This window comes from Botrytis byssoidea, assembly GCF_014898295.1.
Source record: "Botrytis byssoidea strain MUCL 94 chromosome Unknown BBYS_016, whole genome shotgun sequence".
Taxonomy (NCBI): Eukaryota; Fungi; Ascomycota; class Leotiomycetes; order Helotiales; family Sclerotiniaceae; genus Botrytis; species Botrytis byssoidea.
In genome coordinates, this window is record NW_024065857.1 from 291617 (window position 1) to 304619 (window position 13003).

General features: G+C 43.1%; 2 protein-coding genes across 2 annotated transcripts; both read left to right on the forward strand.

Moving 5' to 3' along the window:
* Nucleotides 1-3948: 3948 nt before the first annotated feature.
* On the forward strand, nucleotides 3949-7590 carry EAE97_007877 (uncharacterized protein; the record flags this gene model as incomplete). The annotated part of the gene is made up of 4 exons (XM_038878391.1): nucleotides 3949-4703; nucleotides 4756-5304; nucleotides 5357-6274; nucleotides 6323-7590. The coding sequence occupies 4 exons, from the start codon at nucleotides 3949-3951 to the stop codon at nucleotides 6936-6938; spliced, it is 2838 nt and encodes a 945-aa protein (XP_038730641.1). The 3' UTR covers nucleotides 6939-7590.
* A 4147-nt stretch (nucleotides 7591-11737) lies between these two features.
* EAE97_007878 (uncharacterized protein) lies at nucleotides 11738-12082 on the forward strand (the record flags this gene model as incomplete). The annotated part of the gene is made up of 1 exon (XM_038878392.1): nucleotides 11738-12082. The coding sequence occupies one exon, from the start codon at nucleotides 11738-11740 to the stop codon at nucleotides 12080-12082; it is 345 nt and encodes a 114-aa protein (XP_038730642.1).
* Between the last annotated feature and the right edge of the window lie 921 nt (nucleotides 12083-13003).

A 13003-nucleotide genomic window follows, 5' to 3' on the forward strand; every position in this document is an offset into this window, starting at 1 on the left:
ATGTATTGTAACCACAGTATTCATGCAGGGTTTAATTCGACTCTGCTCCCTCAACTAGGATATGCAGGGTATAAGATCACTCCGATAAGCACCCACGCATTCTATCTTCCCCGAGTGTTTCGTACAATCAGCTCGCTGAGATCGTCATCTTATGTCTAAAAGCAATACTCAGAGCTGTATGCGTTATCTTGGATGAAAGAGTAAGCCTCATTTTTGACGGAACTCTGGGAAACAACCCATGATCTCTAGCTTCATTTCTTGAAAGAATATATGCGGAAACGTTCTTGTGGAAGTAAGCGTTGATCCCAGTAAGTGAGTTGTAAAACTAGTTCCGTGGGGTTACGCGAATCGAAATTCGGGAAACTCCCTTGAAAATACGGTATCATCACACTTAATCTCGTAAAAGCATAGTGAATCAATTATGGAACTTGTACTCATCTATCCATACACTTGATTCCGAAAGTCGCAACGACGCATCTCAGTTTGGATGTAGTTTGGCAACCAGAACATCTAATCTCCCGAGTACTATTAGAGCATCTTAATTATCTCAAAATCTTCTGAATGAGGAGTTGTTTCCAGACAATAAAAGGTCTTGATTGCACAGTATTTGAAGTCTAATCTATGCGAGTAGCTGGGTAGAGTGTAACGATCACCAGGGCTGTAAAACGACCGTCACGATATACATTCATTCATTCTTCCATTGAGAGATTATATTGCCGATTGGAAAGAAACACCGTATCTCAGCTTATCACAAGCTTGAGAAAAATACATACTCAAGGATATAGCCTGTTTACCAGCAATACACACTCTCATTAAGATTAGTTCTCATCATGCTGTGTCAAGATTAGGCAAGAATGTCACAAAAGAAATTCTCCAATTCGTTGAATTGTACAAGTTCTTATACAGTTCATATTCATTAAATTTAGAAAATTGTCAATTCAATAATTTGAGCTGACTCAAAGTGACTAAAACAGTCGTACACAGAAGTTCCACGACATCAAGACTTTGCTTTGAAGTCAGTATAAAAATGTGCATGTAAGTTAGCCACAGTTTTTTTTGGAATAGGCTTAGAAGCTCATGTATAGCACCGGCTTCAAGCAGACCGCTCTGTCTCTTGTTCAATCATCGATATCCTATCGCATCAAGAGTTGCAACAACTAAAAAAAGTCTACGATTTTTCCATCCGGATCTTCCGCAGACTGAACTAAGCTAGGGTGGGATCACAGAACAAGGCTTCAGTTTTAGTAATCCTCATTATTTGTTGGTGATATAAGCCTCCTGCCACTGCGGAACGCAACTTAGTCTCAGTATTATCTCTCGACGTCTTCCAAGGTTATCAGAGCAAACAACTTTGCCAGTAGGTTTTTCGCCCGCGGAATCGTCGCGAGGCTGCTAATTGCGGCTCGGGCCGCTATCTCATGCATTAGCGTGATGGGTCTGAACGACTGCGGGGCATAAACAGAAGGTATTGAATGAAGGAATTCTGGTATTATTAGACATTGAAAATAGAATGGTAGCGGATAAGTTGGTGTTAATTTTCAATATTGGATATGCTCGTTATGTTCACTCAATAACATTTCAATGCGCGGAAACTCTAGCAGCGAATTTAGATAGTATGATTGGGCGTCTAGAGTCAAAGATTGATGTGGACATTCGGATGCATCATTAGATTGCTCAAGATCTTTCAACTTGATTAAAGATCGGGCCACGGGGATATTTTACATGTGAGAATGGAATGATATCGATGACTAAAGCATCAACCTCAACGCTTCCGACCGGCATGTTTGTCGCTTTAACAATGCGATAATATGCAGCCTTAGTTCAATATTCTATGATTTCGTATGCAAAATAAAAGCGGCGGAAATATAGAACATGCAGGAGCTTGTGACGTCTCTCTATGCACCATGTCAGCTGCATAGTGGTTGTTTATATCCGAGAAACGTGGGACATCATAACTCGGTTTCGTCTAGATTTTAAGCCTCAACATCGGAGTTCTAGAAGGACTAGATGACACCACGGCATCGGAACGATCGGGTCACAGGACCAATATCAACGAATAGATGAGCGGGCCGAGCCCTTGTCGATGACATCTCTTAATCAGTAAGCACTATGTCCTCAAGTTGTCGTAGTACGCGCTGCAGAGATTCGAGCTGCAAGCCAATCGAGTGATTGCGAATATTAATCTAATCAATCTGTCGTGTCAACATATATACGTGTCGCAGGATTTTGGTATGAATAAGATACGAGACGCGTCAAAATACATGATGTATGGTCTCCCAGCTATCTGGTACCAATTAGCTGCCTGGACATTGATTACCTGTGATAACCAGTTTCGTTGGTGTCGCAAATTTTGACACAAGCTACTACGGAATTGAGTATGTATCTAGACCCATTGAAGATTTGCTGACCCATAGCAAGCTTCGTTTCTATACAGATGAAGAGAGACTTTGGTAGTGACGATGTGTGTAGCCATAACTAGATTCATTTGAAGCAGACAGGAAAACAATGGTCTAGTTCGACTTTTGACAGTGTCCGCCGCCTGAAATCACCCCAGGGATTGGCTTGAGACGTAATGTATTGAGTGACTAGCTCATCTCATAAAGCGTTCTGACCACCTGGTGGATGTCTTTTTTGCACGTCTAACAAAGGCTCGCTAGACTTCTCGCACACTCGTATGGAAACTTCTACCGCGAAGAAATCAACATTGTATTTATCGCAGGCATGTGAATTGGGCATCAAAATGCTGATGATACCAAAATCTTAGCCTGATTGAAATACGCTCGGGGGATAGACTGGCAACCAATTGAACCATCGCGATGTCTGCTGTCGAATACAAGAATGCCAGGCTGAATCGCCATAACGCTCCGAATGTTTTGTGTGCAGAAATTCAAGGGGTGGGAGAGAATCGTTTGAATTGCGCCCCCATCCTGCGATGATCATTCGATTTCGCGATTTGTGGTGTCGAATTAGAATCTTTCATTCTCAGCGCGTAGGTGTTGCTCTTATGCTGTGATAAATGTGATGAAGCCACAACTTCGTGATACAACAGGCTTCAGTGGCTTGAAAAACTTGTTTTCTTCTTCAAATCTCCACGTCCAAGAGATTCAGATGTTATTTAAATGGAAAAGTAGACCTCGGTGCGCTGATGTGATAAGGGCAGCGATAAGCAAGAGTTTTTGGCCCCCCTGTCAGCTTACCACTCCCACCTTCTGAACAATCCTTCAACTGCCTATTATAGGTAAACCTCCCGAATTCATCAAATTATGTGTTTGTAGGTATGTGACACATAATGTTCATTGAAATTACGATTGGTCGAGTGTACTCTGAGATTGTAGTGGTAGAGGGGATGAGGAGGTAGTCTACCTATCCATCATTGCACTTGCCGCAAGGCTACAACGGCGTCTAGACCACACGAGATCTTCAAGCACAGTTAATAACTGTTATATGTCATCATGAAACTCCTTCACAAACTATTAATGGTTACAGAATCGCGCAATCCTATGCTGCGCCACCATTATTAAGTTTGAAACTCCTATTTCTGACTGTAGCTATTTATCGCTCGCAGCCCCCATTTATCCTAGTTGAGATACATGGAATGGCATCCTTCCGGGCAGATTGCTCTTCAGTGGAAGCTTCATATAGATTTGTATAGGAATTTCTTCATGTCTGTCATCAAATCTTGACTCTGTGCCACACAGGCTGTCAGCGGCGTGGATTATACCCCGCCTCAGCTATTCCCCAAGATGCGAAATGAGTGATTTCGTAAGATCCTGTCCATCCGAATCCTCATCATCATTTTCCTTGGGAGCTTAAGGTGAGAGTTGTCGCACAAAGAAGTATTACTCACCCATCTTGGACCTAAGTTTTTTCCCTTTTGACCAACGATTTTACGAAATTTTGATGCAGTCAGATTCTTAATGATTGATAATAGATACTTGAGCTAGGAAAATGTTGAATGATCATGAGGAGAAAACTTCACGATTTCCAGAACTATTAAGAGGCGATTTTGATGAGATCCAATTGAGAGAAATACCGCCGACTCCAATAGTATCAAGTTTCGATGTCGAACGGATACCGAGGGCGAGAGCAAATTCAGCTGTTTCTGATGTTTCAGAGGTCTCAGCAGTATCAGCGGCGGACTCAGAACATCTAATGAAGGTAGATTTACCATCGCGAAGCATTTCTAAAACTCGAGCACGGAGCCATTCAAATGAATCAAGATACTCAATCTTTCCTGTTGATGTACCAAGACGCAAGTCAACTGCATCTACTAAGACAACAAGAACATCCAGAGCAAGAGCAGCTTCTGAGGCCGCTTCAGTATGGTCGACCACGCTTGATGTACCGGTACGCTCTGAGACCCGGGAATCAAGAGCCGACAGAGTTTCTAGAGCTTCAAGGGCTTCGAGTTCTAGCTCGAACTCAAGGTCGAGATCGCGTTCAAGATCACCTTCTAGATCGCCCTCCAGATCGAGGGGAAACTCCAATGCAGACTCTGTTAACACCATTAGTCTTGGAGTGCCCGCGAGATCTGGCACCATTTCTTCAAGACCTAGAGGAATTTCTAATTCGGAATCCATGATTTCCACACGGTCATCAATAAGTCAAGATTGGGGAGATCATAGAAGTCTTTTAACGACCCAGCATCCCCCACCTGCCGTTCCTCAAAATGATCTGATGGCCCAATTCGAAAACTTTGTAGAGTAAGAATATTTTGCTTATTTGAGAGAAGAAGAAACTAATGACGTACTTTAGTGCTATTGATGAAGTACCAACAAGAAGAATTACGCTGAAACGGGTTGTAGCGCCCGCAAAGAAGACGGTCAAATGGATGCAATTGAAAAAATTTCTTCGAAATCCTATGCGAAAAGAGTCGAACATATTTGATGAGAAGACTAAGGACTCTGACGGCGCTAAAGTTCAACAATGGAAGAGTCGATGTTCCATTGCGGCAATGTTCATGGGTGTTGTTCTTGCCGCATATGTAGTCTTTATCATCTGGGCATCGCAAAGATCAACTGATGGCACAAGTATTGGGACGATAGTTGAAGGAAGCTGCTCGATGGTTAGCGCAACAAACCTTGGCTTGCACGTACTCATCAATGTAATGGGCACGATTGTGTCCATCGCAAGTGCTTGTGCGCTCTATTTTTTGAGTTCTCCAACGCGAAACGAAATAGATGAAGCCCATGCAAAAGGAAATAGCCTTGATATTGGAGTGTTGAGTTTACGAAACTTGAAGAGTTTCAAGAAGAAGATCTTATTTGGGCTACTGATAATCTCTTCTTTGCCTATTCATTTTCTGTTAGTATTTGCATGCATGATTACACTGTCCATACCCCCTTGCTGACAACAGCAGTGCAAATTCCGCCGTATTCGAATCCAACTCGAAAGTGAACTATGATGTGGTAGTAGTTAGTCCGGATTTTCTAGCCCAGCCCTCGGTAGACTGCTTGCAGGATGTCGCAGCAACTTGCACGGAGGTCGATGACCACCCCAAATCATGTGAAACCCACCCCCTCAACTTCACTACTTCACAGGAACAATCAGATTTGTGCAATACCTCCACGGTCCTACATGAACGCGCAAGCCAAAATAAGCTTCAGCGCCTCAACACAACGGAATGTCTCACGGCTTACTCAACCGCCTCGAATCCAGCTTCGAATTTTGGAAACCTATTGGTTGTAACGCAAAAGCAACCACTATTTACTAATAACACCGTCCTCCTTGCATTTCATCACATGTCTTATTCATCTGTTCTCAGTGGTCATGGATGGACCTGTGGACCCGACGACCCTTTACCCGGACAGAATACATGCGATATCCCCAATCTCATCCTCAATGCGGACATTTGGACACTGGGACCTTCAATGCTTCCAACCACCACTAAATCCACATCGCTTGCATCTTATGAAAGATGGAATATCGATCATTGCCTTGTCGAAACCTTGCCAGTCCAGCCTATGTGCAAGTTGCGGTACAGCCGCTCAATAATACTATGTATCATCATCGCATTAGCAGTGAAATTCATCTGCATTCTATTCATAGCTATTACCATGACCAAGCCAGTACTCTCGACAGTCAAAGATGCCGTCACTTCATTTCAAGACCGTACAGATATGGTGACATCAAATAGAAATTTCATTCATCGCAATTCGGCATGGAAGTCCAAAGATGGTCTATTGATTCTAGAACCAGAGGTAGAAGGAAGACCTAGGAACCTGCGATGGTTCCATGGAGCGAGCTTGCCGTTGTGGGCCACTACTCTGTTCTTGTAGGTATCCCCATATATTTCCCGGGGAACTATCTAACCAATTCACAGAGGCGCCGTACTCCTAGCTATCCCTCTTGTTCTTCTTACCACCGCCACTGTCCCCATCCCTCACCCTTACTCCATCGGTCTCGGACGCTACTCACCTCTCGCAATCATAAACATTTTTTCCTGGTCTAGCAAATCCTTCGTTCCCCTCCCCGAAATAACAAACACTCAACTCTTCCCAACCGTTCTCCTCGCCAATCTTCCTCAATTGGCAATTTCTATTCTACTTTCTCTTTTCGCACAAGTATACACTCGTATGCTATCTGCAAATACATTTTCGTGTCTCACAAATCCTTCTCCCAGCTTGAAGTCCCGGAAAATCATGGGGTTTTCGTGCGCATATTTATATATCTCCGCGCAAGCACTTTTGGGAACGGTTCTTCATTTCCTTACGTCTCAGGCGTTGTTCGTACACCATGTTGGAATTGTGGGGAGTAACGGATTAAAAGAGCCATTGGAGTATTTGGATTTAGGTTACAGTCCTCTGGGTATTTTGATATCTTTGGTGTTTGGTGGCGTAATGCTCGGGACTTTGATGGCAAGTGGTTTATGGAGGTTAAGCGGGGGGCAATTGGTTGGAAGTGGAAGTATGGAGATCGCAGCTGCTTGTAAAAAATAAATGATGAAGAAATGAAAAATGGGAAAAATGGGACTTGGGATTTACGATGGAGTTTTCTGTATTATATATGGACAGGGTGGGGTGCACGACTTTATTGGTTCTACGACGTGGCATGTGGCGCTTTGTATTTGATGATACCAATATGTATATATCTTCCATTCTTGTATATAGCTTTTGTTGAAATTCACTCTGTCGTATGGCACTATCTGTATCCTATGTTAGCACATTTTGGTTCATGACTGAAGTTACCTTCGAGGTTTGACAATAATGATAGAATCCATATTATCTGCAGTCTACTGCCCCTATAATGATCGAATAATTCTATTTAGGCTTTTGAATCGCGTTTATGTAGCTGGCGAGTATTCTCTCACGCTTCGCATAGAACGGCAACGGAGTGATTTTCCTCTCAAAGTTGTCAGTAAGAATTCGTGATGCTGAAATTCCATCATCTCGATTCAAACGAGCATATCATATGGCCAGCTTGCCAGCGCCGATATGATCGAATAGCTTATCCAAAGTATGTGAGTATAAGAACTTGCACTTACCTAGTTTCTAGGAGAATCCCACCAAAATAATAACGTCGAGTCGTGCGTATTCTCTACTCTAGCCCCCGCCCCCCAAATACTTGTACATCACCCAATGAGAGTCGCAGTAATATCAAAACAGGATAGCATATATAGCTCAAGTAATATCATGAAAGCTTTAACAACTAGCCATATATGTAAAAAGAGAGATAAATCCCTCATTCTCGTAAATCACGCTGGTCGTAAGGCCAAAGCGGCAAAAATTATTATCAAAGTAACGTGATGATTTGTCTCATTAGCATGAGAGTCAGACTGCAATAGGACCCGCACTCCTGGCGAATCACGACATAGAAGACGTGCCATGAACAGACAATAGGATTTGACAGCTTCTCGTATTTTGCATTTCCAGTGCCACGGAGGTTTGAGATAGGTTGATCACCATCCGAACGCAAAGTATTTTATCATGTGATATTGATAATGTGGGGAGGGTATCAGTGCTGGAGGTCAATGGACGAAGTTGATCAGGTACCCAAGCGAATTGACTTCGAAATTCTGTAAGGTTCAACACATTGAACATTCTATCGTTTGCAATGAGAGTTGACTTGCTTGAACTGAACTATCGAGAAGAAAACGAAGCTTGTTCGACTTGATTGACGATATGCGATTTTTTTGTCCTGCATTCGACACTGTTGTGCTGTATCCAGAGAGCAGATCATCGTGACTTTTGATTCTCTGTTATCTAATAAAGATGCAGAGTATTCACCGTTCTTCTCAATGAACCACATTTCAGCTTCTGATGAACAATTATCTGGAAGGTCGTACATGCCGCAATGAACTCCGCGAGCCAGAACTCCTGGCAGGGTTCTCGTTAAAGAAATTTTCAATTTTAGGTCAATGGCTGTCGGGGGTTGAAAATACAGTGAATAGACAAGCTTTTAGCTGCGGAGACTATATGATCAAAATAAGGGGCAATCTGGAGAAGCTCCTGTCGAAGAAAAACAATGGCAGGATGTAATTTCACAGAACAATACTGTTGTCGTGCCAATGAAAGTTTAAATCAATCATAACCAAACTTAAAAAAATTCCAAGTCGGGTCCACGCGACGTGTTTTCAAACTCAGCTACATTCATTCTTGCCGCGAGAAATTATGGTCATTCCGAAATTGCAAATGCTCTTTCCCGTTTTTGTAGGACCTGGCGCCATGCGGGCAAATCAGCCATTTCCGTTTTGCTCTGCTAGCATTGGCCGATTTATGTCCTCAGGGAGGATACTAAGCTTAAACTCATTTCAAGCAACCTTCAATCTGAGCGGGTGCAGAACGGCCGACGCCTGCTTTGGTGCAAACAGCTTCTTCAAGTCTTCAATAATACCCGGCAAACACTGGATCTGATTAGGACGGGGCTCGAAGCAGCCAAACCGGATTTGATCGAGATCGAGGATTGTGCTTCAAATTACATTCATTAAGTGAAATGCATAGGGTTGGAAAACGTGCGATCGAATACGAGGATAGAAAGAATTGAGACAATGTGGGTACTGGGAAGTTCTGCCCTCTGAGAACTAGATCTAGTGGCAAGATCGTCCATTTTAGACATTCTGAGAAATTGTAGAGAGGTGATGCGATAACGTGGACTGCATCAGTTACGGGGAATTATACGAAAGCAATGCAGATGACTTTGACTAATGGTCTTCCATACACAGACTGCGTCGGAGTAGTAGTGTCGCTGCATATCTTAATCATTGCTACATCTTGATAAAACTCGGCAATTCTGTGCCGGCCAAGAATCCGTCGGGCGAACAACAGAATTAGCCAAAATGAGAATAAGAATCCTAAGTTTTACCCAAACACTCTCCTGCACTTGCCAAGTTCGGCGAGTGTCAGCGCGACAGAAGGTAGATGTCAAAAGTTTGATGTCTATTTAGAATGCTAATCACCATTATCAGGCGAGGATACAGTCGAGTTAGGGATTCCAACCCCGCAAATAACACAGGAACCGTGCGATAAACTTTCATCAGGGTCCAAGTCAAACCGAAGTATCAGTACTGGAAGAGAAACGCGTATGCCAATGTTTCCCTCGGTCTTTTTGGAGCCAGCTGCGACTTGGAATACCTGGATGGATTACCTCCAGAAGAGGATCAACGGAAAGGATGTGTTGAATAGACTGGTTCTTCGTATACGTCCCGAGCAATGAGGTCAAGTTACATGATTCGATGGAAACATCGAAGGTTGACAAATTCTTGTTGGGGACAACACGACACAACTGGGTAATTGCAATTCGGTTCAAAGCAGACAGTCTATTATTCCGTCCAAAACCCCCAGAATATTAACTCACAGTGGTAATATAGTCCAACGTCGTGAAACTAGGCGATTAGTGATCGTGGGGTACGATTTCCCGCACAATAGTGTATTGCAAGTAATTTTTATCAAGTAATAACAAGCCACATGATGCGCTGTGCTAAGAGGTTGGCACAGAGCACCGAAGCACACCTGGGCACCTACCTACTTACTCTGTTTTCAATGTGGCTGACGTGACTGTAAATGGTCTAGTCAAGTTGATGTACGACTTCATTCGGAAATGATCCATAGCATTGAATGAATTGTGCATGTTTTTGCGGGAACAATGGTCTTCCCAATATAGAATTTCAGGTTGGAAGATTGCTTACTAAGGTTTCAGTACTGTCTGAGAGACACAATTGACTCTCCTTTTTATTATTATTAGGAATCACAAGCCTTCCAAAAGGTTCCTGTCAAATGTCGATTTCGTTGCTATTGCTTCACATGCTCGCCACAATTAGCTTATAACCCGAATCAAAGACGAATGCAGGTTATACAGCAGTGTTATGCAACACAGATTACACCATAGCTATTCCAGAGCTTGTGATCGGTTGTATCTTCTACCACCAAACAGTTAGTACGTAACTCTACGCATCTAAAATGAGGAGTAAATCTCGATGAGAACACGAAAACATTGTTCCAGAACATCTTGAGAGCTCACGTGATGTTCATCATCGCCCATAGGTCCCATAACTATATAATTCGGTTATGATCGGTTGAAGATCATGAGATGGGTCAAATGATAAATCACATGGGGTCCCCTCATCAAAGTCTTCAAAGTCTATTGTCACTCGTCTAGAAAAGCGGGAACTTCACCAACCACGAGTCAAACATTAGTCCACGAGTCCACGAGTCCACTCACAGCTTGTTACTATAAGGTTACCATAGCCAAGTCAAATATACAAGTCCACCATGCGTGATCCCAAGTCCCAACATCATCATTATCAAATTAACTGCATGCTGAATCCAATCAGGAATTGAATGGGTTCGATGGAGACTCTCAAATGGGAAACTCGCAGGAACAAGACCAAGTTTCAAGAAAGTCGACGATGCTTCTTGTACACCGTATCTGAAATACTTCAAGTATCAAGATAGCGACAATCACAGTTCCACCAAAGCTTATCTGGCGGTGAGGTGACTACCCAATCCGAGCCCCTTTATTATCACGGAGCACACGAACGGACCTTCCATAACACCATTGCCCAAGCACCAAAAATATCGAAAGAAATACCGAACCCAATTACTCCTTTTAGCTAATACTTACATTTACTTGTAGATTGATTAGGTTTGGTCTGAACTAATTCGATCGATTTTGATGTGCTTCGTAAAGTTGCGGTAAGGTTTATACACGCGTATACAGGCGTATACAGGCGAGATAGATTGCCATTACCCTTTTAGATTTCTTAAAACCTTGCCCAGGCTATTTACTATTTACCTACCATGTGTTTAGTGCTAGCCCAATACACAAGCCATCATCCACAAGTGCCCAATTTTTGTTGGCGTCTTTTCACATTCCTGTAAAGTTCGATGGACCTGCGTGATCAAAGCTATGAGGCATTTCAATCTCATCCACAACCTAAACATTCTATATATTGAGACATTTTCCCACCTATTAATTCGCTCTTGTTTTTTGACAAGAAAGAAACATACAATTTGTCACTCCATATCGAGCACTGCAATGGGCTTTGAACTTCATACTCTTTTCACTACCGCTTCGTCAGATAATTACTCAAGTTCGACCAGAAGTTGATAATAACGAAAGCACTTTTTTCTACACCGTTACATTGTTACACAAATGAATGTTCATTCCAGTCTTCAGCCTTCCAACGTCGTCGACCAGATCTGCCAATTACCGACTTTAATTTCTCGCATTCACATTTCTACACTTTAATCTCTCTTGATTCCATTTTATAAATACCAGAACATTCAGAACAGTCATCACCATGCAGATCTCACCACCCCGCAACGCCCACGCCTTCTCCAATAAGCGAATGCTCAACTCAACTCCTTATCCGAAGTACGCCTCTTCTCGTCCACGACAGGCGTCTTCGTCCTCATCTCTTCGTATTCCTATGGCTGTCTCAAACCGTAACGCACGAGAACGAGCTCCCGTTCGTCATGTTCAACAACCAGAATCGGAAGTCAGTATCATTGTCACGACGTGGGATGATGAGGGGAAGTGCTGGTATCCAGTCGAGGCTTATGGTCCTATCGGAGAACACTTGAATAAATTTATTGAGGCCAGAAGAAGGGCTAAGCAGATGGGTGAGAGGAGAGACTCGGAGTAAATTAGGGAGGGTGGATCTTCATACCAAGTGTTGGAAAAGAGGATGGAGTTTCTGTGGATGTTTTTTCATCCTTTGGGTGTCTGTTTGGAGTTTTATGACATGATGATGATGATTTTCTTTTGGGGTAATAGGCTTCAGGGGTTCCGATAAAAGATTGCGTCAAAATGGTAGATGGCATATGCAATATGGTTTGTCACGAGGCAACAAGGACAACTGAACTGAACGGATATGGGAATAATAGAAGGGGTATCGGAGTTCGATTGGGGCATTCTATACTACAGTAGCTAGTAATTCCATCTTCTAAATGGGTCGCAAGACTCGGTGCCTTCTGGCGCTCCTTGATTTGCTTGGTTGTTTGAATGATCACACTGAAGCATCTCTTTGTTTCACTCCTATCTTGGGTGGTCTAGACATCGCCAAGATGCAGTCGCTCTCGCCCATGCATCAAACAATCCACAACATAATGACTCCGCTGTCACGTCCCACCAGTCCGGTCAGCCTGTTCCTTAGCAAAGGAGAATAGATTGCCTGCGGGACGAAGCGTCATGTTTCGTCCCGCCCTTGGAATAATTTTGCTTGGGCTAGAGAGTCTCCACCCGGGCTGAAAATGACAGCTATCTCCACTACTCGGCATTCACATGCAATGCACGCTGAAGTTTTCTTCTGGCGTGCTTCGATAGATGGATCTGGAAGTTGTGAGATTTTTTTTTTCATCACGCTGGTGGTCGAGTTTTTGTGGGGATTAAGGGGTAATGGTGATGTGTATGGCATTTATACTTTATGCAGTGTGAGTTTTTGGTGGGAAACAGGGGAGATTTCACATGTGGGCGGTGAGTGTCTTTTGTATCAGCAATCGGTCGATTACTTCAATTGGTTCATAATCAGGAACAGGAGTAGCATCGTGATGTACTCTGCTATTCG